At 30.8% G+C, this 23,092-nt stretch overlaps 2 protein-coding genes across 4 annotated transcripts; one reads left to right on the forward strand and one right to left on the reverse strand.

Annotated features, from left to right (window-relative positions):
* The first annotated feature begins 369 nt into the window (after positions 1-369).
* On the forward strand, positions 370-19,766 carry LOC135126711 (venom allergen 5-like). Of its 3 annotated transcripts, XM_064052812.1 has the most exons (9): positions 375-527; positions 10,244-10,350; positions 12,554-12,672; positions 14,457-14,541; positions 14,597-14,769; positions 18,972-19,069; positions 19,126-19,220; positions 19,278-19,410; positions 19,474-19,766. In XM_064052812.1, the coding sequence occupies exons 2-8, from the start codon at positions 10,248-10,250 to the stop codon at positions 19,403-19,405; spliced, it is 801 nt and encodes a 266-aa protein (XP_063908882.1). In that variant the 5' UTR covers positions 375-527; positions 10,244-10,247; the 3' UTR covers positions 19,406-19,410; positions 19,474-19,766. The 3 variants fall into 3 exon arrangements, with proteins under 3 accessions (XP_063908883.1, XP_063908882.1, XP_063908881.1); XM_064052813.1 differs by lacking the exon at positions 19,474-19,766 and having other exon boundaries at positions 370-527; positions 19,281-19,454; XM_064052811.1 differs by lacking the exon at positions 19,474-19,766 and having other exon boundaries at positions 19,278-19,454.
* Positions 19,767-20,892: 1,126 nt separating this feature from the next.
* On the reverse strand, positions 20,893-22,771 carry LOC135127306 (venom allergen 5-like). Its single transcript, XM_064053750.1, has 6 exons — positions 22,690-22,771; positions 22,304-22,422; positions 22,161-22,239; positions 21,949-22,103; positions 20,983-21,089; positions 20,893-20,929 (listed from the first exon to the last, which is right to left on the reverse strand). Exons 1-6 carry the CDS (start codon positions 22,769-22,771, stop codon positions 20,893-20,895), a joined length of 579 nt encoding a protein of 192 aa, XP_063909820.1.
* Between the last annotated feature and the right edge of the window lie 321 nt (positions 22,772-23,092).

A 23,092-nucleotide genomic window follows, 5' to 3' on the forward strand; every position in this document is an offset into this window, starting at 1 on the left:
ATAAATTATTACGACAGGTTGACGAACCATAATTTACACGCGTTGTGTTGTAGAACTGAAAAATATTTTTAAATTCAGTACTAAATGCTTTTACCTTCGACCGCGGCTTTACGTAAGACATTGCTAATTTGTTGCTTTCCTAGTATTTAACAAAAACAGAACAATAACATGTGCCTATATTTACGCACGTGGCTTGTCCAGTGACAATTTAATAACTGAAACCAGCATGCGCAATTCATTTTTTATTTTATATTCTCAGATAATCAATTTTATAGTTTTTTAAGTACAAATCTTACACCATGGGTATTACTCGCTGCAATCAAAATATTCCAGCTTCCGAGAATGTCCTTGCTGTTAGTTATGCTTATATATCTTGGTACATACAAGTTCAGAGCGAGTTGATAATCTTGAGTGAACTACGCAAGCCAGACTAACTGGCGACTATATTTTTTGTGTAGTGTCGAAGAAATCATAAAGTTTTAGTGAAACGTAATCTGGAAATTATAAAATAAACAATTTATTTCAGCGTAAGTTAAGAAAGTTTACTATCTTCTTTCATAATTCTGTTAAAACTCTTTTCCTGCACTGTACCTTTCGTTAATTAAACGTGGATCTTACGATGTCTACCTGTAAACTTTCTCTCCGAAAAATTAAAAATTCATTAATTATATTAAAGGCAATAAACAGCTATACTGAACGAACTAGTATGCAAGAATAAACGAAGTGAGCTAATAATTGTAAAATTTACTATGTTGCGTCAATAGTCATGCTGTCATCTTCTTGACAACTTGTTAATGTAAATAAATCAACTTTGTGTTTGATTTATCGTTTGCAATTATGGTACTTTATTTAACTTCAAACTAGGTAGAAGCGAAAATAACAAGGCGAGAAATTTATCCAAACTTGAATATTAATTGAATTTGTACTTTTACAAATTCTGACACTCCGTTTAAACTCGTTTGCAGCAAACAACATGTGCATTAGCCTAAATGCATCAGTTTACTCATATCGTAAATTATGCTCGTTCACCAGCAGGTTGGTAACGAAAAAGTAAATAAGGAAGGGAACCAGTGGAGAATTTCGCGTCTAGACAACGCGCTCCAAATTAACAAACGATAATAAATTTTTGATATGTATGTTCTAATGTAATTTGCACGTATCACTGGGAACGTGATAATATTGTAAGGTAATCAACACAACAGCATGACAAATGAGTACTAACATCATTTTGTAAACAAAATTTTAGCAACAGTAACTGACAACAAATAAATGTGTTTTAGAATTTTTTTTAAGAGGGTTGTGCACCCTTATTTTGAAAGCAATGCGTTTACGTGTGTTGCTAAAACAAGTCATTTTGCACAAGCTGGAAAACACGGTTTGTGCCAGTGGAGAAAATATACCTATTAAGGACGTATTTTTTCTGTTTTTCGATTAAGTAGGTAGTTTTGTCTTAAAATTACTTGGGTGTAATATACAACTTTAAAAAAGTTGGTCTAAAGTTATTTAGGTAAAACTTTTCTCGACCCTGAAATACAAACAATCCTGCGTGTTCAAACGTATTTTTTAATAAGGGTTCTCTTTGTAATTTTTTGCATCAATATTTTAATTTGAATATAATGTGGTAATTTCAAATTATCATGATATAATTTTGTTCTACAAATTTCAAGGAAATTAAATATGTCGCGAATACATAAGGTGTGCACGGTGACCCAGATAAAAGTCCGCGGTCTATTATTTTGAGAAAGGATAGAGATATTGAAATTCTGTAAACGCCATTGCGTTTAGTTTGAAGGGTGAAATTTAATTTAGCACTTTGTAAATATGACGCATATATGGCGACGGCGTCAACCCATGTTTTTTTTTAATTTCAACGTATATATTTTTTCCGAATTTTGATATATCACTAAACTGCCAATACATTGATATAAAACAGTTTTATTTTACAGTAGTAGGTTTGGGGAAAATGTTTTATGTTATTACCATAAAAATAAATCTAAGGACCTTAAATCTTTGTTGTGAACTGTCCGTCGAGTAGGGCCTCTATTACCGATTCAGTTTTCATAATGTATTTTTGAATTGAACCTTTTTCGATAGGCAGCAAAGAAATAGGAGGCAATTCGACCATTTAGATAATTTATATTGTTATAGTTACAACTAATACAACGCATATAGGTGTTTCGTAACAAGTGGGACATCGTTATGGTGCATATTCTCTGTCACACGAGAGATATGAACATAAGGCAAAGATTGTTTAACTTTTATTCATATTCTAGATAATGGCTTTTTGAAAAAGCAGTTGTTACTTGTACGTTTGTGAGTATACAGTAATGAGTCAAGTCTAAAGACGTGGATTGCTAAGCTAAACAAATATACATTACTGGCAATGTTAAAATTGTTAGCTGAACCACCACCATTTTCCGATAGTTTGAATATGTATGCTAAAATAACTACTTTTGAAACAGATTTCGTCCATACAAAATACAGTACGAATACTTTGTATCACTCAACTCTCATTTATTCATATTTAGATATTTTTTTATGAACTGAAAATGAAATAAATGTATCTAAGTGTTGTATGTCATTATAATCGCAATTTAATGGTCTATCAAAATCAATTAAAAAATATAGGTTACATATGTGCGTCATATTTGTAATGTATTAAATTAAGCTTTCCCCTTCAATCTAAAAACAATGGCATTTACAGAATTTTAATACCTCTATCCATTGTCAAGATATAAGGCTGCGGAGTTTTAACTAGAACACCTGGCTATATTGTATGTTTCTGAAAAGACTAAAACATTTCGGAATCTATAAACGAATAGGTATGTATTCAGTTTTAGTAGAAGATGAAAAAAGAGAATTTTATTAATGTTCTCTAATCAAAAACAAGGTTGCCTACTGTCTTTTCAGAAGTTCAGTTTTTTTTTTGATAAATTATAGCAATTTACACATTTATTTTTTGATAATAACCTCGTTAGATTATTACAAAAATACGGGTGGATTATTAGTAGACTGTAGGTGAAATAGATATAATATAGATTTATTATTTAATCAATTCCTGAGATAACATCATCGACTTTCTAGATGGGACTAACGAATAAATTTTGATCTTCTCCAATCATAGGTAATCAAAATTTCAAATTCTGCATTTTGTGAAAATATTATCAACTTTTTAGTGGAAAGCAATATATCAATTGTGATAGGTATGCCGAAAGATAGATTTTCATCCTGTTGACTTACTTGTTTCAGTAATAATAATAATAAAATAAACCGTTTTTCATTTAATAAAGAAAATAAATTGCTTCATCTACTTATTAATTTATGTGAAACAACTTGCATAATTTTGAAAAATAAAAATATATTATGCAACAAGTGTTAATACTCAAGAACTCTCCCCCAACACAAAGAATGCTTAATATAACTAAGAACTATGTAACCAGCTTTCAAACAAAAAAAAAACGCATTTAAATTGGTATTTGTTTGGGAGTTAGAGTTCCACCGACAGAAAAAGATTTAAAAGTTATAACACCTCTATTTTTGCGTCGGGGTTTAAAAATGAAGTTTCTCAATTGAAATGCCTGTACTGCCTGTAGCTTCGACCATATAAAGGACGGCAGTTTTGGATCTCTAGAACATGGTGCGTCTTCAACGGTTGTTCGCCCACATTTGAACTCATTAACCCAAAGAAGAGTGACTTTATAAAAAGAATATTAATAATCCAATGTAGGAGAAAACTTTTCATAGATTTCCTTCGCAGTTTACCTTTCTGAGGAGAAGAACTGAATCGCACTACCAGTTGCAATTTTCCACATTAAAAAAAAATCACTCCACGCATTAGTTCTTAATTAATTCCTAAACGAAGAATTTCTGACAGAATGACTTGACATATAGAAACATCATCTATGGGCAATCTATTTGAAGTCTACATAAACAGCTGTTGCTTTTTATCTTTCACCCTCCAAGACTATGCGAACCAAGTTATTCATCAAACCACCCTCATAACCTTCCCGGTTAAACCATCTTCCGAACCGCATTGAAATCGATTCATCCATTTGGGAGCTACGATACAAAAGACAAAGGACAGACAAAAATAGCTATTATAGATGGCTCAATCATAATGATGTCATTTATGACACTTACAACAGTCCATAATCTACTACTTTATTGGATTGTAAAGTAATTTGGACTCCAGCTCAACTTGTCTTTGACGCAATGTTTGGCAATGCGTCTAAACTCATTTCTAATGAAAATCGGTGACAATTCAACTAAATTTTACGGTTTAATTAGCTAATTCACAAGTTGAAAAAAATCATTTGTCAAACAATTGAGTTGACTGCGACAACGGCAACACCTACCTCGTAAAAATTATTAATAGTTTGAAGCAGATGTCAAACAGTTGGAGAAAAAAATGCTTGTCTTGAGTCAAACATAAAGCTATATATGCAACTGCAAAAAAAAAAAAATTAAACTCATTAAAAGAATGTAAATATGTATATGCTATATCGTTCATATTACAATAGATATTTATTCTATTAGGAGCTTAATTGATAGGTACTTGTGACGGAGTATAAACGGACGATTAAATGCCGAGCGATAGCGAGGCCAATTAAGTCCATACGAATCACATAAAATCACCTACACTCCGAATGAAATGCAACGATTAACATTAGAATTATTTTCTGCCTTCTTGCTTCATTAAATAATTACTTTGAAATTATTAACTAAACTTGCATTAACTTACCACTGTTACTACGGTCGACAACCACAATGATTTTCATTTAAAAACATTTTCAAACTCTCTGACTAGTAAACCCTCTCAACATCAGAATGTCTATCATTCTATCATTACACAAAAGTTTAAAAAACTATTATAATTTTCTTTTACACATTTCAAAAATTCATTTTTGCTGTACTATCAGTATTGCTCCAAAATTGGAAGACTACCAGGTAATGTTATTGATAGATATTTACAGAAACTAAGAATAATAATATAACTTGTAAGACTTTCCTTTGATACATTCAAAGATTTATTTGCGCACTAATCATAAGAGACTTCACTGTGGTATAGTCATGACTTGGGATGGAAAATATTCGTTGATGTCGACGATGAGATGGCTCCATCCCTGAGGACATAAATCCACACAGTGCCGGTTGTTGACAATACGACGAAGGTGCAGTGACCCTGAAAATGTCAATGCAGTGTCTACAGTTCAACCCCAAGGGATACAACTACTCTGAAACGGAGCAATTTCTCTGTTAATTAATTAATTTCAAAATCATAGATCTGTAAACTTAAGGTGCTTAATTAATTATTTTAAGTAATTTCGTCTAATGCATAAATAAAGAAATGCATCAGCGCAGATTGGTGGGTTCGACATAAGTACAGTAGAGTTTCTCAGATACTGCAAGGTTATATGGCCCCACTAAACTTAATAATGAGATATTATAATTTTCTTTGTGCGGCTGGTTACCGGTTCAATCCTAGCGTCATAAATCAACCATTTATCTCAATATCTTGTCATCTCAATATCTACTGCTGAGTAATCCGCTTAAATATTTTTGCCACATTAAACCAACAAAATCACAATTTACAACTGTGGGTTTACCTTATTAACTTCACAATACCCTAATTTTACAACAGCCATATGACCTTGTAGTATCTGAGACACTATACATAAGTATGTAAAGTGCACCAAAACCATTACACGTTATGAATGCATTTACTACAGAATAAATACGTTCCTAGAAAGGTACAAGGGTAGCAACTAATTTTGGTTGACAGCTTCGAAAGCGTCTGGAGATTTTACAGCGGCAGTACTCATAATTGGAGTCATTTGCATTTATCTTTTGGCGGACTTTACATACCACAGTACGCTAACTGAAAGGGCCAGTGGAACGTAGAGTGTAGTCGGGAAACATTCTAGTGAAAAACGAGGTTTTTAATTTTTGTTTTTAACGATGAATTGCAAAATAAAATCGTCAGGATCAGTCAACTTAAAGTAGAGTCACGTTGGTGTTTTAAAGACCGCTACTCTTATGTTATATTGTTTACTACAGGGACTTAAATTTGGCAACTCTTTTTTATGACAAAAAATTCAAACAAAATTCATTATATCAGTGTGCTTGCTTATTATCTTAGGGGAAACCGATTTCGATAGATTTAGATGTTTTAAATTATTCTTGGAAAAAACTACACAACAATTATATTTTCAATTCAAAATTTTTAGCACAAAAAATTGTTATCGATAAATCTGTTAAAAACTATATACGGATATTATATTGACTGTATTCAGGAAATAAAAATTTAAGAACATATTTAATTAAATTAAATACAACATCACAAATGAATTTAACGCAATACAAAAAAAAAAAATTTACAATTAGTTGACGTAACGACACAGACAAATGTCTAAGATTTAATTCTACCAAAAATTTGAAACTTTTCCTCATCTGATGAGAATAAGCTAAAGTTAATTAAAAAGTTGATATTTTGAACCAATATTTTGTACATGAATTTGACGATAGGTTTTGGCTAATACCATAATAAATTAATACGATAATACAATGAACGAAAACGAATGATATATCAGTACTTTTTGGATATATTGGTTTTTCTATCGGATTCTGTGGAAATTGGAGTATTTATTAATATCCAAATTTTACTATATATTTATAGCCCAGTAAATTCACCGTTAAAATCGGGACAGCCGTGCATTTCCGGTAGGCAAGGATTATCTGGCGTCTGTATCCATTTTTTAGACATGTAATTTCCGAAACTGGTGGACCGATTGTTGTCAGTCAAATTTTATACGTATCTAATTAGAAATATCATGTAGATTATACAACAATATACTCTTATATTTTTTTCCTGACCGTCTTGCTCTTTCGTATTATTCTCTTATTCTCTCGCGCTGTGTTCTATCTATGTTTATGACGTCAGAACAAATTTTTTATTGATCAAATTAAGAACAAGTTACCCCACTTTCTCGAGAAGGTGAAAATACGCCCGTCTTTATTTCATAAAAATTATAATAATAATAATAATAAAATTCAGACATTCTGTTCGACTGTGGCTTAATTCATAATTTTAGTCGGTCCCTGTTTTCAGGCGACAAAAATTTCTACGTGACATTCCTCCGATGTGTAAACAATCACTTCAAATTAAACCTATTGAGAGGCCATTTTTTCCAGTTGATTATCTGCTTCAAATATATTTTACGGCGCAGGAGGTACAGGGGCGTTATTTATGCCGCTGGTTTTTGCTTTATAAAGGTTATCACAAAACAAACATCGCAAAATCTAGTTTCAGAATTTTTCAAAGAAGCGGGATTTGTTGGATTTGTAATTCAGAAGAGAGGGAAGTTCTGTCGAAATAAACTTCGACTAATTTTTGTTATAGGTGTCATAGGGTGGTAGGCGATGAGTACAAAACTGAGTTTTCGGGACTGGGGGTGCTGTCATTCGGCTAACATCTTGAAAATAAGAAGAGTGCAATTTGGTTTTTTAATTTATTTCTGTAACTGTGAGTCTGACACAAAGATTTTAAAGGAATTTTTTGTAGATAATATCATTATTTATAAGCTTTATTCATAACTTTTTATCACAGCATTAACAATAAAAAAGTTATGGACAGAAAAATATAAAAAATTATGAAAAAACATTACATTTTCAATATGAAATTAATTAACATTTATAAATAGCTGAAAATGTTCAAATTGCCGGATGAAAAAGTTTTTTCAAATCAATTTTTTGCTAGTTCAAAACCAAATGTCAGAATGTGCAAGCTGCCCCCTCATATACGAAGAGATAAAACTCTAAGATTAAAATTATAAAAACTTTTCGTCCCTTAATTTTTTAAATTTTTTTGTTCGTAACTTTTTAAATATTAACGTTACGCCGAAAATTTATTAACAAAAATGGTAGGTAATAAAAAGATATATACAAACACTAATTGCACCTTTCTTTTCAAGATGGCGGCCAAAATGCACGTTCTCATGATGAATTGACTGTATTATCAGTCTACTTGAAGGAGTTTGAAAGAGTTTACTCCTAATTTTCTTATTTCCTGTTCACCCTGTTGAAAAATAATCTTCAAACAAAAAACCGTACAGTGCAAAATATCGTACATTCAGAATTTTAATTTTAGTTGACCTAATGATGTCAACCTTGATAAATTCAGGCGGTAATGTAAATTAACATGGACAATAATGATCCACGGAGGTCAGTTTACAGACGATTTGTGCTACAAATAGTATTCTCAAGATTATTAAATGGTAACGAATTGACGATTATCACTACATTTCGTTACCTTTGCTTATTCCCAGTAGAGGAAACCTTCTCCTATAAAAGGGAATAGCTGGTGTAGTTATATCCTTAAATCAAGCATAGTTTAGAGCATGTCTAGCTTTTACGACTTTATTATGGCCGATAATTTCATCTCGTAAATTCGGCGCCGTCAAATTAATTTTTGATCGGAACAGTGGCTTTCTCTCGCATAAGCGAAATAAAAGTCGACTGCTGTTTATGTGCGATACTCACCCTGTAAATAATTTATGTCATTCCGTATCCCGTTTGGTTGTTTAGTTTGCAATATTCGTCCGCACTCGACGGGGCGTCTCTGCATCTCTCAGCAGGCTGGCAGTTTCCTGAAATGAGCTGCTCTCTCCGACGATGCTATCGTTACTGGATTCAATTTTCACAACGTAACATGGTTAAGAGAGAGATTCGTGTCTGGAATATTGACTTTAGGACTCATAAAGTCTGGATTTCAAATAGTTCCATGCTTCTCGATATAATTCCAGGTTTTCATTACTCTATTCAATTCATAAGGTTTATTTTTGTCTCCAGAGCACGTCCGACCTAACTCCATTCGCTTTAATAACATCCACCCTACCATGTGTCATTAATACATTATGCAAGGACATACCTCAGATGGATATGTCATGTCAAACCGATTTAAATTTTTTATAAAGCGACGACGTTTCTGCCGTTTCGAAGTTTAGCGGATCGTCTAGACTCTAGACCATACGGATTTTATTGCAGGCTACAGATGCCGAACACAATAAAATTGCTCGTTGTTCTGGTTTTGTGTTCCAGGTAAAACATGTCCACCTAAAGTATTACTGTTTTTTTTTTTTGTATAATAGAAAAGAGCAATGTACTGGACAAAAGTATCCATTTTTACTCTCTAAGCGGTAGATAAAGGATGTCTGTTGACAATTCATAAGAGAGATTTATCCAAAACTACCAAACTGATTAATGTTGAATCTTAAATGTACCGTAATAAAATTAAGGCGATTTTGGTAGTAGATTGATCAAAGATTAAATATTCACCTTGTCTAAAAAACTGAGTCATAATAACTTTATGATGTGTACTACACATCAAAATCAATATATTTATCCACACCAAAATACTAATGAGGTCAATAAAAATGACTAAAAAATGTTTACTGACAAATATGACCTGACATTGCCATTTGTTGTATTTCAGAGGCACAGAGTTTTTAAATAAACTGAGAACATTTTTATACGCCTGCTAAAGAAGCTTCAAGATTCCAACGGTGATCATTGTAATACTTCTTTCACATCATTACTTTAAAAAATTACATGTTCTACATTGAAATACGAAATTCGCATCCACAATTGGAACCCTGTAAACATTACTTTATTGTCTGCGAATCTTTGGCTTATTTTCCTTGAATCCAAAAATTTAAATTATCTAAGTGTAAGACTGACGGTGTTAGTAAGTTTAAGAGAGAAATATATCTTTGGACCTGAGACATAGTTACTTAAGTACAATCACTGTTAGACTACTAAAACAATTCGTACTACACGCTGTTAGAATTATAAATTAGGTACCAACGTGACATTTCAGTGACGACTGCTAACCTTACTGTTTCCTTAAAATGTTTTGTAGAATCTTCCCAAAAATATTGTCAGTGTCTAATCTTCATCTAAATTATAACCTTGATCTAACACAATTTTTTTTACAATATTTTAGTGGGAATTTACGTAATAAATAAATGCCATAATTATTATCAATAAAATATTCTGTAAAATTGTATTTACTACTGATTGCAAGCAACGTACGTCGAGTAAGTTCAGTTAAAAAAAAATCATTCATAAAATATCTACAAACTGTTTTAAATTACTTTTAAACTAATATAGATATTAAATATTAAAATAACAACAATAACTACAAAAGAAAACATGTTGATAATTCACTTACCTTTTTTTTTTTTAGAAAAATGTCATCCTTGAGCATCATTACAATCCAACCACTCTTGGCCTTCTTAACCCATTTACTGGTAATTCGTGGCACCTACTCCCATTGCGATAAAAGATTAATCCGTAAGTAAACAACAACAGTATTAACGGATACTTTTCCCGTTGGAAACAGATTAATTAGGTGATAATTTCTTCGGTGGCGCTGTGTTAAATTAGAGCCCAACATTTTAATAGTCTATTAAGTTAAATACCAAAATGTCATGATGAAAATTAATGATCCGTCAGGGTTTCTTGAAATGTCTTTTATCCACATGATTGATAGCTTCATTACGCCGGATTAAGATGTCAGTAAATCAACAAATTATCGTGGCATTTAACAATTTGTCTTCGACGAGAGAAGACCTGCCATCACCTATGCTCGTTCGCTTTTGCCGCACCCATTGACCCATTCAATCCGAAGTTATGATAAAGAAATTTGTTTGCGAGTGAAGAACAACAGTCTAGATAACTCGTGATGGCACCATTTGCATATCAAAAGAAACGCACGTTATTGAATAATAGACACCTCGATGCTGAAGAGATATTTCCGCTATTCTGGAAAACGCGTTGATTCAAGTCGAATTCCATCCAAACGGCATAACAGGAACTTATAAAGTGGTATAAACAACATTTTGTGAAAAATATATCGCAATATTGCAATACATTCATACAGAATGAAAGTGTTCTTACTGAGCAATAATAATATTATTAATAATAATAATATTGATGGTAATGACTATGATGGTGAGGACATTAATAAGTGGGATTGACCTTCAATAATCTTGGATTATTATTAAAGGTATTATCCATATTACCTAGTATCTCATTGTCAGTTCATATTAGTGTAACGTTAAAGATAGAAATCCAAACCCATCACACGGTAAGTTTTTGAGTTTGAGTAGTACTTCGTTGGCTTCATGGAGTCTTCATAATTTTAACAAACCAGTTCTTACATCGTCAGTATATTTTTCTTGAACGTATTCATCAGAATAAAATGTGTTTTTATTTAACGAGAAAACTGCCGTCTCAAAATTTTGAAAATTACTCTGTTATATGTGGAGTGTCATTAAGTTTTGTTTGTTCTTTAAAACTTAAAGTTAAATAAACTAGTACTGTCTCAGCTGTTTAAGTCGGAAGTATCCTTTTAATAAATATCTCCATAATAACTGTAGCCATCACACAAAATATTGAAAATTTGAGAAAGCCATGTGAGTAAAAAATATCGCCATTGGGTCAACCAAGTTTTCAAATATCCAGCTTTTCCAGGCTGTTTGTTTTTGAAACAGTTTTCTTTCTGAAACAAAAAATTGATCGACCATTGTTTTTATATCATTCACACATCAAACAGTATTTGTTTTTTGCCATAAAACTGTTAATCGATTTTTTGAAGATTAAAGTTATGTTCAAAATTAAAAAAATATATATAAAAAAAATAAAAACGCATATGAGAATAATTTTTAGTTTTGTGACTATGTAACAAATTTTTCCAAAATTTTGGAAATCATGATTTTGAAGTTGGATGAAATTTCCTCTCATTTAATAACTGCAGAATACTGTTGTACTTATTTATCAATATTTCATAAACTTTTCATTTAAAAACTTGTGTTGAAGCAATAGTTTTAATTTAAAATATTACTCAAATTTGATTGTTTTGTTCTGTTTTATTGCAGTATTTCTGTATAACTGGAATTTTATTTATTAAAATATGGATGACAAAATGTTTTATTTTTACTTTTATATTGTGAAAAAGTTTATTTTACGATTTGTCCAATACGAAAATGCTGATCTCTTTGTTCCGTCCGTCTGTCTGTCATTGGTGACTTTATGAGACATATAATTTCCGAAACTTCTTGAGTGATTGTTATGGGATTTTACACAGATGTTATCATAAAAAAATAAAATGTACAAAATAAACTTTTACAGTTAATATAAAAAACTGAACTTGTTAGTGCATCAACGGGAATAAATTTCGCTCTGAATAACTGAACACCATTTTTTTGCAATTTCTTTATTTTATATGAGGTATAAAGTTTTGTAATATGATCTTAACTTCACACAGCAAAATGAATAAATATAATGAAGGAGAAAAATATTAGTCATAGATAAGTCCTCACGAATTTATATTAAAGGATGGAATATGGGTTCTTATAATTTAAAGAACCTATAACACGTGGAGGTACGTAGATTGCCGTTAGTTAGAGTAATTTTTATGAAACATGAAGCTTATGTTTTTTTATTTTTAATCAGACAGCATCATATGAACTAATATACTTATTCATTTTCATAGATACTGGTGTCTCAGAGGAAGAAAAACAGTCCATTCTAGATGCCCACAACAAAATGCGACAACGTGTGGCTTTAGGTCAAATTAATGGGCAACCACAGGCATCAGACATGATGACAATGGTAATATATTTCGACGCATTCATCGATCGGCTTTACATGCAAATACAAAGCGTGGATGTTCCATCTCAGCTTAGTAATCCAGAAAATTACGTTCGGTATAAAAACAAATCCGATGGACTTTATTTAAATAATAAATTTAATTTCATAAAGTTTATAACAATTTACAATAGCCATTCTGATTTTATGTTTTACAAATTAAATATTTTTTTATATATCCAATATCTTTTTTGAAACATTTGTTATAGTAAGGACAAGTTTTTATACATAGAGGTGAGCTTCCAGCCTATTTAACCAATTGATCCCTCAAATTTCAAAAATATTTTGGTCAGTCCTAGGCAGCAGTCATAATAGGTTGCGTATTTTTAGTGTAACATATGTAATTTAGCTGCACTATCAAGTATACTGAATAATTCTTAATAATAATACATACTCAAAAACCAATACTATATGACCAGTTGACCATAATATCAAATATTGTACATTATATTGATTTAAAAAAATCGTCCTTGGCTACTTGTCTAAAATGTCAGTCCCCAGTGTATATTTTCACATTAGAATGATACTATTTTTTAAACTATTAAGTTTATACAGTTACTTTTAATTTCTATGTATTTAAAGACACAATACGAAGTGTAAAGGATGAATAAAATTTAAATAAATAACAATATTTTTCTAGTTAAAGTACACAACATCGGTCATCAGTCTCTTGTCATATATATAATATAAAAATGTATAGTTTTTCAAGTTTCTAAACTTATTACATCTGTTCTATTTCTATATTACTTGAAGTTAGCAGCGAACGTGTTGTGTTAAAATTTCTGTCCCTTGGTGGCTAATACTGTTGTCATTTTTTGAGGACTGCTTTTAATAAGCTTCTATTTTAATGTCTGTGTGATGTTAATTGCATGATAACTAAATAAAACTGTGTCCCACTTTAATCAGGAGCTATTATTCCTTTTACACGAAATTCATCAGTCCGTTGTTGTCAGTCGCTTAATGGTAAAAGTGATTTATGTATTTACGTTTGGATTTTAATATTGAAGAAAATTTAAGTTCATTTTTGTTATTTTAATTTTTTATAAAAGTACGAGTAGGTACGACTTAGTAAAGCTAAAAATAATAATTTTAATTTGTTTAAAATTGCTTTAGTGCGGCAGATATGGATGAATATAAAGATACTGAAAAACAATGTATAATAATAATTAAACTCATTTAAGTGTATTTTGTTTGGTTATTTAAAATTGATAATATTAAAATGATTAAATTAGTAATAAAGTAAATAATTTTGTAATAAATTCGATTTTTCCTCAGTCTCTTTATATACTTGTTAGTTTCTTGACACCAAATTTTACAAAAATCTTAATATCTCCTGAAATAATTTATAAAGTGACTGTTCCTTTCACATAATTTAACCAAGCCATTAGCCATCAAAAGCTTTACAACGGAACATAATTTTAGATAAAAAAACTCGTAATTCTAATTCACCTGATATGTTACAGAAGTTTCATAGAAGTACCCATTTACAAAGAGTTTGTGAAAATGCCTGGACGAAAGCTTATACGTTGTCCTCGTCTTAGTAGATAAAGACGGTTTCCTAAAAATCATTCCTGAAATAAACAAGTCCCAACATGTAAAATTCTACTATATTTAAAAAAATTCACATATATAGAAATATTTGTACATACATATATGCAAAATAATGATACTTATTGCATATTTAAGATTGTCTTAATGTGACAAATAAACGGTTTTATATTTTTAAACCCTTTCATATAATTTTTTAGACCTGGGATAACGTGTTGGCCGCACAGGCACAAAACTGGGCCACCGCTTGTACTTATACAGTACACGATTCCCACCGTCATCTAGGTAACAATTCTCTTATTTTTTACGTAGTATTATCTATTATTATATTATTTTTTAGAAGCATATTTTGTTGGACAAAATATTGCCACAAGATGGACTACTCGAAATCCCAGATCATTCCATGACGCAAAACCAAGCTGGACAAAGGATGCTATGTCACCATGGTTTTCTGAACACCAGATGTATAATTTTGAACCGTTTACGCATACACCAGCATCCCATTACACACAGGTTAGTTAAGCAGTTACAAATACATGTAATAACGAAAAAATATAAGTTCCAAAGTTTTCAGCTGTTGTTCGCAATGAAATCATAAAAATGAAATCTTTCTTCATATAGCACAATGTGAGAGAACGAATAAAACATAGTAATAATTTAGTACATTGTCAGAATTCCAGTAATAGTAGTCAACAATTAGCATAAATCATTAAAATTGTCATTCATAATTGATGCTTTTCCTCTCCATAAAAAGATGTCGTAAAAATAACTACTTCAAATGAAGAAACTTCTAACAAACATAATCAGTTGCGCAGTTTTTCTGAAATTAAGGATCTATTTGTCTTCCTGTAATTAACACCAGCCTAGGAAATAAATTATACATATCCTAATCTATGACTCATATAATAAATTATTATCATGTAAAAATAGGATTCCGCTCACTCTACCTAAACGCACATAATTAAAACAAATATAAACTGTGATTTGAAAAGATAAAATAGTAGCAATAAATCAGTAACAATTAATAAAAAATTGCATAATAAAATTTACATAATCCTGTCGTTTATTAATGTATTCATGTAATGTAGTTATGCTTACAAGCGGTCATTAAGAATATCAAATTCCACCAGCTGAGATTAATGTCTTCTCCAAGCAAACGAGCAGCACATTATTGGATTTTATTTCTTTAACGTCTTATTTATTTGATTTTTACATCATGATGGCATCGAAAATCTTGTAAAAAACATGTTCGGAATGAGTTATGTAAAAACAAGATGACATTTTCTTTAATGTGTTAATAATATAGTTGTATGTGCTTTTTAAATGTAAATACAAACAAGTTCTTTCCCATTTGTTCGATTTTCTTGCCCCTAGCCAGTAAGAAAAACATTTCAGAGTGAGTGCTTATTCACCAATAATGCCATCTCTCATTCACTAGGGACTTTCATTGTTGGGGGAAATATCGAATTCCTTTTCGGACTGTCTAAGAAGTTTTAGAGCTAAAATGTTATTGAAACAAAAGATGTTTTATCTTTTATGAGAACAGAAATATGATTTTAAATCGGAGAATCAGCTTTTTGGGTTAATCTTTGTCTTTTGTAAATTTTCAAAATCGCTATCTGCAGGACGCAACGAATTTAAAAGCCAAATTTTATCAATACAATTTTTAGCCAAAAATAATCGAAAAATACGTTTCACTTTATTTAAAAATTTAAAAAGATTTCAATAGTAAGATCTAGGAAAAAGTACGTAACTATAAACTAACACATGACCTCTAGCCATCCTCGATAAAACTAAACAGAGAAAAGTGAGGAATGGGATAAGCATTAGCTATAAACGCATTATAAAAATATTTTTATGGTCTACAAATTAAATTTTTCCACGTACCTCTTTTCACTTTGATGAAAACTGAAGTTAGCAAGAATATAACTAAGTTTTCATGTGTCAATTGATTGAAACTTTAACCTACCAGTATTTTTAATCAGAACTGGTAATTTTTTGTTATTCTGTATTTATATTGCTATATGAACCTGATATCGTCAAAATAATTAAAATAATAAATATTGTAAATAATAAATAATTAATACTAAAAACATATCTACAACAAAAATATTACAATTTCCTAGTAAACAAATTTTGCTTTTTGTTTCAAAATTGTTACGCATATATTCTTCAATACTTGTAGATAAAACATAATATTTGATTCGCCTTCGGCTCGTTATGTAAATTTATTCCTCGTGTAACATCACTTCCATTACAACTTCGTTAAATGATACACTACAAACACCTGTATAGAGAACAAAACACCACAAAAATTCCACAAACTAAATACCAGACAATTTTGGTTTCGCTGGAAAACGTTGTGTTTTAAAGGAAACTTTTTTTAACTTTTAAAAAATATTGTTTTCTCAATATTGTAACATAAATTTAGAAATTGTTTTTAGATATTGGAAATTTATTAACAATGTGTTCCAACAATTGTTAAAACAATTATAACAGTTGAAAATGACTGGAATGATAATTTTATTATTCATCAAGAAAGGTAACAAAGGTTCGGATATTGGTCAGAAGTAATTATCCAAGCGTATTTATTCAACAATCTGTTATGCAACCTATTGTTAATTTTGTGTTATTGTTTTCACAAGGGAATAACGTTTCCACGAAAGTTAAATAAAATGTAATCCTATTTAAAAACCAAATTTTTCGCCAGCCGTCTTAAAAGATGTCACTTTTAACGTCAATTTTGGACGGAAAACTTGACGTTTTTGTGAGAGTAAAAAAAAGTTGCGTTACTAAAGTAACAACGTCATTTTTGCCTTTTTAATCCTAGCATTAATTTTTTTTTTTAATCCTAGCCTTAAAAAGTTTTCAATTGTTTTATTTTGAGAATGAAATGCTATTAATATTTTCCAATTTTATTATTAACTTACATTGTTATTAATTATTTAAATTTTAAAATTAATATTGAATGTACAATAAGAACAACTGCGATTGATTTGGATTAAAGATTTTCCGTCACTATTATCATTTTTCATGCGGTCAGTAATAATATTTTGCGCTAACACTTCTACCGCTCCTGCTGTCTGGTTGGTCACAGTGTCAAAATTCAGGTTTACTGCTCCCACATTCCTACTTATTCCGTCTTCACGTGTGATCATTCTATTCGTAGTTCCACTACTTGTACCTGATTCTTCTAGGTTTACTTCGCTCACATTCCTATTCGTTGCGTCTTCATGTATTTTACTTGTGGTTTCACTACTTGTACCTGGTTCTTCCAAACGAAACATTTTTTTTGCTACATCTTTTTTGTGTTTAAGAGACTCTTCTATGTAACCTTCGGCTACACTGTCAGATTTCCACCCACCGTGCCTCTTGAGGGACGTAATATCACCGCCAGAATCCACAAAAAGCGTGGCAGAAGTCCGACGTAGGCAATGTCCGCTGTATTCTTTAAAGTTTTCTAGCTTTAAATATTTGGCTACTTCTTGGGGTACACCACTAATTTTATGAATGCCAACTACTTGTCGATGGCACATTCCGTCGACATATTTAATAAAAAACCGACCTTCATTAAACATTTTTGGACGAAGCGCAACATACTTTTCGTAAAATTTCAAATACTTTTCCCCCATAACCGTAAATGATCTGGGTTTTTTCGTTTTGGTATCAGGAATTTTTACCAATAAACCTGCTTTAATATTTTCAATATCTTCAGTTTTTATTTGTAATAGTTCGTGACACCGACAAGCTCCGCTAACGCCAAAGATTACAACAATCTGAAAAAAATTCGTAAAATAAATATAAGCTCTTCATTAGGTTATAAACATACTTTCATCATCAGGAATTTGAAATCCGGAGCCGTGTCTAAGAAAACTTCTATTTGTTCATTAGTTAAAACCCTTGATTTCTTTGGAACGTATCCTTCTCCTTGTTTCTTTATAAACGCTTTTAATTTTGAATACTTTCCGATTTCTATGCCATTTTTTATATTTAAAGTTGCTTTCACCATGGAATACTGCGACCACAGTGTGGATGACTTCATTTTTGTAGCCAATTCGGAAAAATATACCAATAGGACGTTCTCAGAATAAGTTTGAATCTTTTTCCCTTCGCACCATTTGATGAAGCGGGTATACGCGCACTCATACACTTCGCGCGATTTTGTTGGTAACAAGTTCAGTACCACGTTTTGTGCTTCTTCTAGCACATCGGGAGGTAACTCTTCTTCAGGATTCATTATTAACACTGCAAACGTTTTCACAAAACAATGGTATGTAAGCAAACAAAAAAAGCCTTGACGACGTGGATACCAGACTACTTTGCAGATTGATTCATTTCTGCTCGATATTATTGTTATCAATATTTTGTATTTTTGAGATTTACTTTTTGGCTGGCGAAAAAGTAGTATGTTTCATTCGGATTAAAAGTCAGTTTTTGACTCGCAATTTTGCATCCGCTCGGCTTCGCTTCGCTCCGCCTCGCAAATGCAAAATTTGCTCGTCGCAAAAAATGGCACTTTTAATCCTAATAAAACAATCTACTATTGTCTTCACGTCCTATTTAAACAGAAGTTTCAGTCACAAAAACAAATACTTTGTCAATTCTGCATAATTTGTTTCCTCTATATAGTTAAAGTGGAACAAATTTAACAACTCTGTAACGAAAATCTTCTACAGTTCAGCGTTTTCATAATTTTAAAATAATGTATTTTTTAGTTAATTTGGGCTAAAACAACATTAGTGGGTTGTGGTTATGCCTTCTATGAGGAACGCCAAAGATTTACCAAAAAGTATGTGTGCAACTACGGGCCAAGGTAAGTTGACATAATTAAGAGGAAGATAAATAAATAATTATTATGAACTTTTACAGTGGGAATGTAATAGGTGAAATGCCTTATCGTTTGGGTTACCCCAACTGTTACAATCATCGTCTAAGTCCCTCTAGAAAATATTCTGGACTATGCGGTATTATATATTTTTTTACGTATTTCTAATAAATCTAACACTATGTGATTTTTTCAGAAGAACCAGGAACCAACCATTATCGAAAATATGGAAGTGATTATTTTTTCAACATTAAATCTCACAAAGAATGCGATGGGAATAGCTGTGGCAATTATAATAATGTTTTCCGATACTTTCATTTCTGAGATAAGTAATTAGTTTATAAATTTTGATAATACATACAAATAAATGGAACATTGAATTTTATTCTTAGCCTTGCTGCTTAGGTCGTTAGAGAATTTACGTGGTATAGACTGCGAGAGACATCTGGAAAGAAACGCAGGAACTGTGAAAGCTCTCATTCCAAGGTTTTTATCTACCAAGTGAAGGCTGTATTCAGCTTTAGTGTAACAAGCAAAGATGTCAGCAGTGCGTCTTAGATAACACTTCATTTTGTAACAGTTTTAATGAAAAAAAAAAAAATTTAAGAACGAAACGTAATATGTAATTGTATTTAACGAATTATTTAAGACAAATACACAAATATCTCGAGTAACTAGAAATAATTAAATAAGCGTACCTAATGATTACGTATAAGTAGATACTTATTAAACTAATACTTAATTTCTTGTATCATATGCATAATATAAGAATACGTGTACCTATTTAATTTAAAACGGTTGCTTCCTTGATTCACAAGTTTTAATACGGAGCATACGAGCTTAAAAATATTTTTAATAACATTTTTTTGTACCTTAAAACAGCTCGTAAATTACCGGTTTGTAGGCAATTTTTGGTTTCCCAATAAGGTAAAGTTTCAGAACCATTAATTGTCAACATTAATTCCTAGCCTTGATATTTGCAGTTATTAGGTATTACTACCCTATATCGGTGTTTTTGTCTTTTCTTGTTTTTTTTTTGCATCATGAAGAGATCAATAGTTAGTTATTATATCTATCATTTGCAATATTTTCTTCTTTAGATATACTATGAATAAGAAGCTATATCGAGACGAGGTTAGCGCTGGTGCTTGGCTGTTTTTTCTGTCTTTGATTTTTGTCGTAGGTACTTGAATGCACACAAAAAGTTTAAATGTGAACAAAATCAGACAAATAAGTATGTATCAAACCTGTATTCGGTGAACTTCGCAATTTACTCGTATGTCCATTGTTAAAGCTGTATAAGCACAAAAGTGTATATTACACCTCCATGATAGTGTTGGTTATTGCCTTTAAAAGAAACAAAAGTGATAAAATTGAAAATTCTAAATACCACCAAGAACTGGCTTTCTTGAAATTTGAGTCAGATAATATTTAGCCTTAGGTAAGTACACATTGGAATAGGCTTGTTTCAATAGTGTTTCGTAATAAAGAAAGATTTACAAATAAACGCAAATTAACTTCATTAAAAAAAATAAACATGTTTGTCTCTTCTCAAGAGACATAAACATGTTTAATTTTTCCTTCCAATAATGATCCATACCAAAATAATATATATTGTACAAAACGTTTTGATATATCAAATTTATGTCATGTCCTTATCTGTATTACACAAAAATAATTGTTCATTATTTAATTTTTCAGTTCAGTTTGTGTTTGGTCTTATTGCTGCATACAAGTGTTTAACAAAAATGCCTTTGAAATTCATTTTATTCGTTCGTTACATATGACATAATGACTTATAGAAAAATTTATCAGATCTTGTATGGGGGCTCTCCGACGAAGTTACCTCTAAAAAAGGTTATACACACAAAACGTGACACCGCAATAAAAAACAAACTCACGCAGGGCCATAATTGCAGACGTACAGCTTTTCATAGTTTTTCTCTCCAACGTTTTGAATATACCACGCAAATCCGCAACCAACAAGATATGTATCCGCCCAAACAACCTGAAAATTTTTAATTCATTTAAAAAATGTTTTCATTTAGAAGAACGTTGAACAGAAAGTACGAAAACATTGTTTAGGTACGGTGTGGAAATACCTACTTACCTACTTGTACTTAACGTAAACATTAAATTTAAATAGGATAAGACAGAATTTATCCGAAAACTAGACGAATAGGTTTTTTCTAATTTTGAAAAATTAATAGCATAAAATTACGTACACTAGAAAAAAGTTCTGTTAAAATAATATGTATACATCTCCGGATCTAGTTAGAAGAGGAAAAAATTTTAGACATTTGTTCACTTTTAGTTAAATAAAACACTTTCTAAGTTTAAAGTATTTTACTGCCTGATACTGTAACATATGTTTCGATATACTGTACCTTCTTCAGTTTCTACCTAGTTTTTTTTAATATAAAAAAGTGAATTACTGGAGTATAAACAAGTAACCGCTACATCCGTACAAACGTTAGGTATTTGTGATTTTCTAAAAAAATGTCAAAGAAATAAAAATTGTTGTTTCGTTTAATATAACGATGTAATTCTGCAGTTAAAACTACAGAAGTATCAACATGTGTTTAAATAAACAATAAAAATTAGGTTTTTTTAAATTAAATTATCTGGATAAAAAATGTACTTTGAAAAATCTGCATCTTAAAGTTTTTATAATTGAAAAATGAACTTGTTGTAAGTCAAGCTAAAATTTTTATTTCTTTGACTTTTTCTGTAAAATAACAAATGAAAACAATGGCTCCTGTACACTCCGGGAACCTACTGTAGATCAGTTTTATTAACACTGTCTCGAAATTTTTGTTCCTCTTTTGTCACACATTGTGTATAAAACCAGAAAAGCAAAATTTTACCTGAGTATAATGCCCTGTGACTCCACGTTTTTTATTTGGGTAAATGAAATTTTTGTGTTCGCTAAACCATGACTGGATAGCATATGCCCATTCCGTCTTATTAGTTGCTTGTGTTGAGCTCGTCCACATTAAATTTTGCCCAACCAGAAATCGATCTAACAAGATAAAACCAACAAACCTAACGTTAGACAGTATTCAAGAATATATATTACCGTCAAGTACTTTTACATGTTCAAATTCACATGTGTTGGCAATTTTTTGTGCTTCCTTTGCTAGTTTAGAATCCCATTTCTATATAAAATTCACATTAATTAAAATATTTATCTCATCCATTGCCGGTGTAAATATGACTTACCAAAGTTTTAAGGTTTTTTGCTTTTGGTTGCCCACTTATTTTTCCTTGAGAAATTAAAGAACGCAAGTGATTGTGTGTATTAACAATTACATTTTCATCAGTTTTGGTGACTCCGTTTCCTACAAAGTCAGAAAAAATTTATGAATAATTTTATGTATAATAAAAGTGAGGAGTAATATTTAATTAAGTACGGTATTTCACAAGTTGAAAGATTTTCGTAATGATCTAACAATATTGAAATGAAAGTGAAATATCTGTATACTAGATTCAGTTTATAAAATCTCTAGTTAAGTTCGAGAGTTATCATGACTTACATTTCCTTACAGCATTGTAAAATTAGTAAGGATTCTAAATTAATTAAAAAAAGAAAGATTAAATATACTTACCAAGTAATTGCCCACATTTGGCATCAGATGTCGCAAATGTTAGGCAAAAGATAACACAAAGAGCCAATAGTGAATTAACCATTTGAAATGGCAATATGTAACGAAGAATTAAGTAAAAAATTCAGAAAAGTGTGACTTTAACGGTGCAGTAGCGTTTAAGTATTTCTTCTTCGTGTGAAAACAGTAAATTTAATTATGCAAACAACAAAATATACTTAAAGTTAGAACAGTAAAATTTACTATTTTTGCACGATTCTGGAAACAACAATTTGTCCATTATCTCATGTTTACTTTGTGACTTTGTGACGTCTTATTGCCTATTGCGTGACATTTATTGAAGTGAATTACTTCCTAGTCTATAAATTTTATCGATCATTTTAATTTAGTTTTGAATAATAAACTC

Source organism: Zophobas morio, unplaced genomic scaffold (assembly GCF_036711695.1).
Source record: "Zophobas morio isolate AGI-343-1 ecotype UQ-CSIRO unplaced genomic scaffold, CSIRO_AGI_Zmor_V1 ptg000011l, whole genome shotgun sequence".
Lineage (NCBI taxonomy): Eukaryota > Metazoa > Arthropoda > Insecta > Coleoptera > Tenebrionidae > Zophobas > Zophobas morio.

What these genes read in the sequence shown, in the direction of transcription:
- LOC135126711 (XM_064052812.1), top strand. Translation starts at nt 10,248, where the DNA reads ATGTCATCCTTGAGCATCATTACAATCCAACCACTCTTGGCCTTCTTA. An exon ending in CAGCATCCCATTACACACAG is followed by an intron (nt 14,770 to 18,971) that starts GTTAGTTAAGCA and finishes TGTATTTTTTAG; the next exon opens with TTAATTTGGGCTAAAACAAC. An exon ending in AAAATATTCTGGACTATGCG is followed by an intron (nt 19,221 to 19,277) that starts GTATTATATATT and finishes TGATTTTTTCAG; the next exon opens with AAGAACCAGGAACCAACCAT.
- LOC135127306 (XM_064053750.1), bottom strand. Translation starts at nt 22,771, where the DNA reads ATGGTTAATTCACTATTGGCTCTTTGTGTTATCTTTTGCCTAACATTT. An exon ending in CAAAAAACCTTAAAACTTTG is followed by an intron (nt 22,240 to 22,303) that starts GTAAGTCATATT and finishes AATTTTATATAG; the next exon opens with AAATGGGATTCTAAACTAGC. An exon ending in TCACAGGGCATTATACTCAG is followed by an intron (nt 21,090 to 21,948) that starts GTAAAATTTTGC and finishes AAAAATTTTCAG; the next exon opens with GTTGTTTGGGCGGATACATA.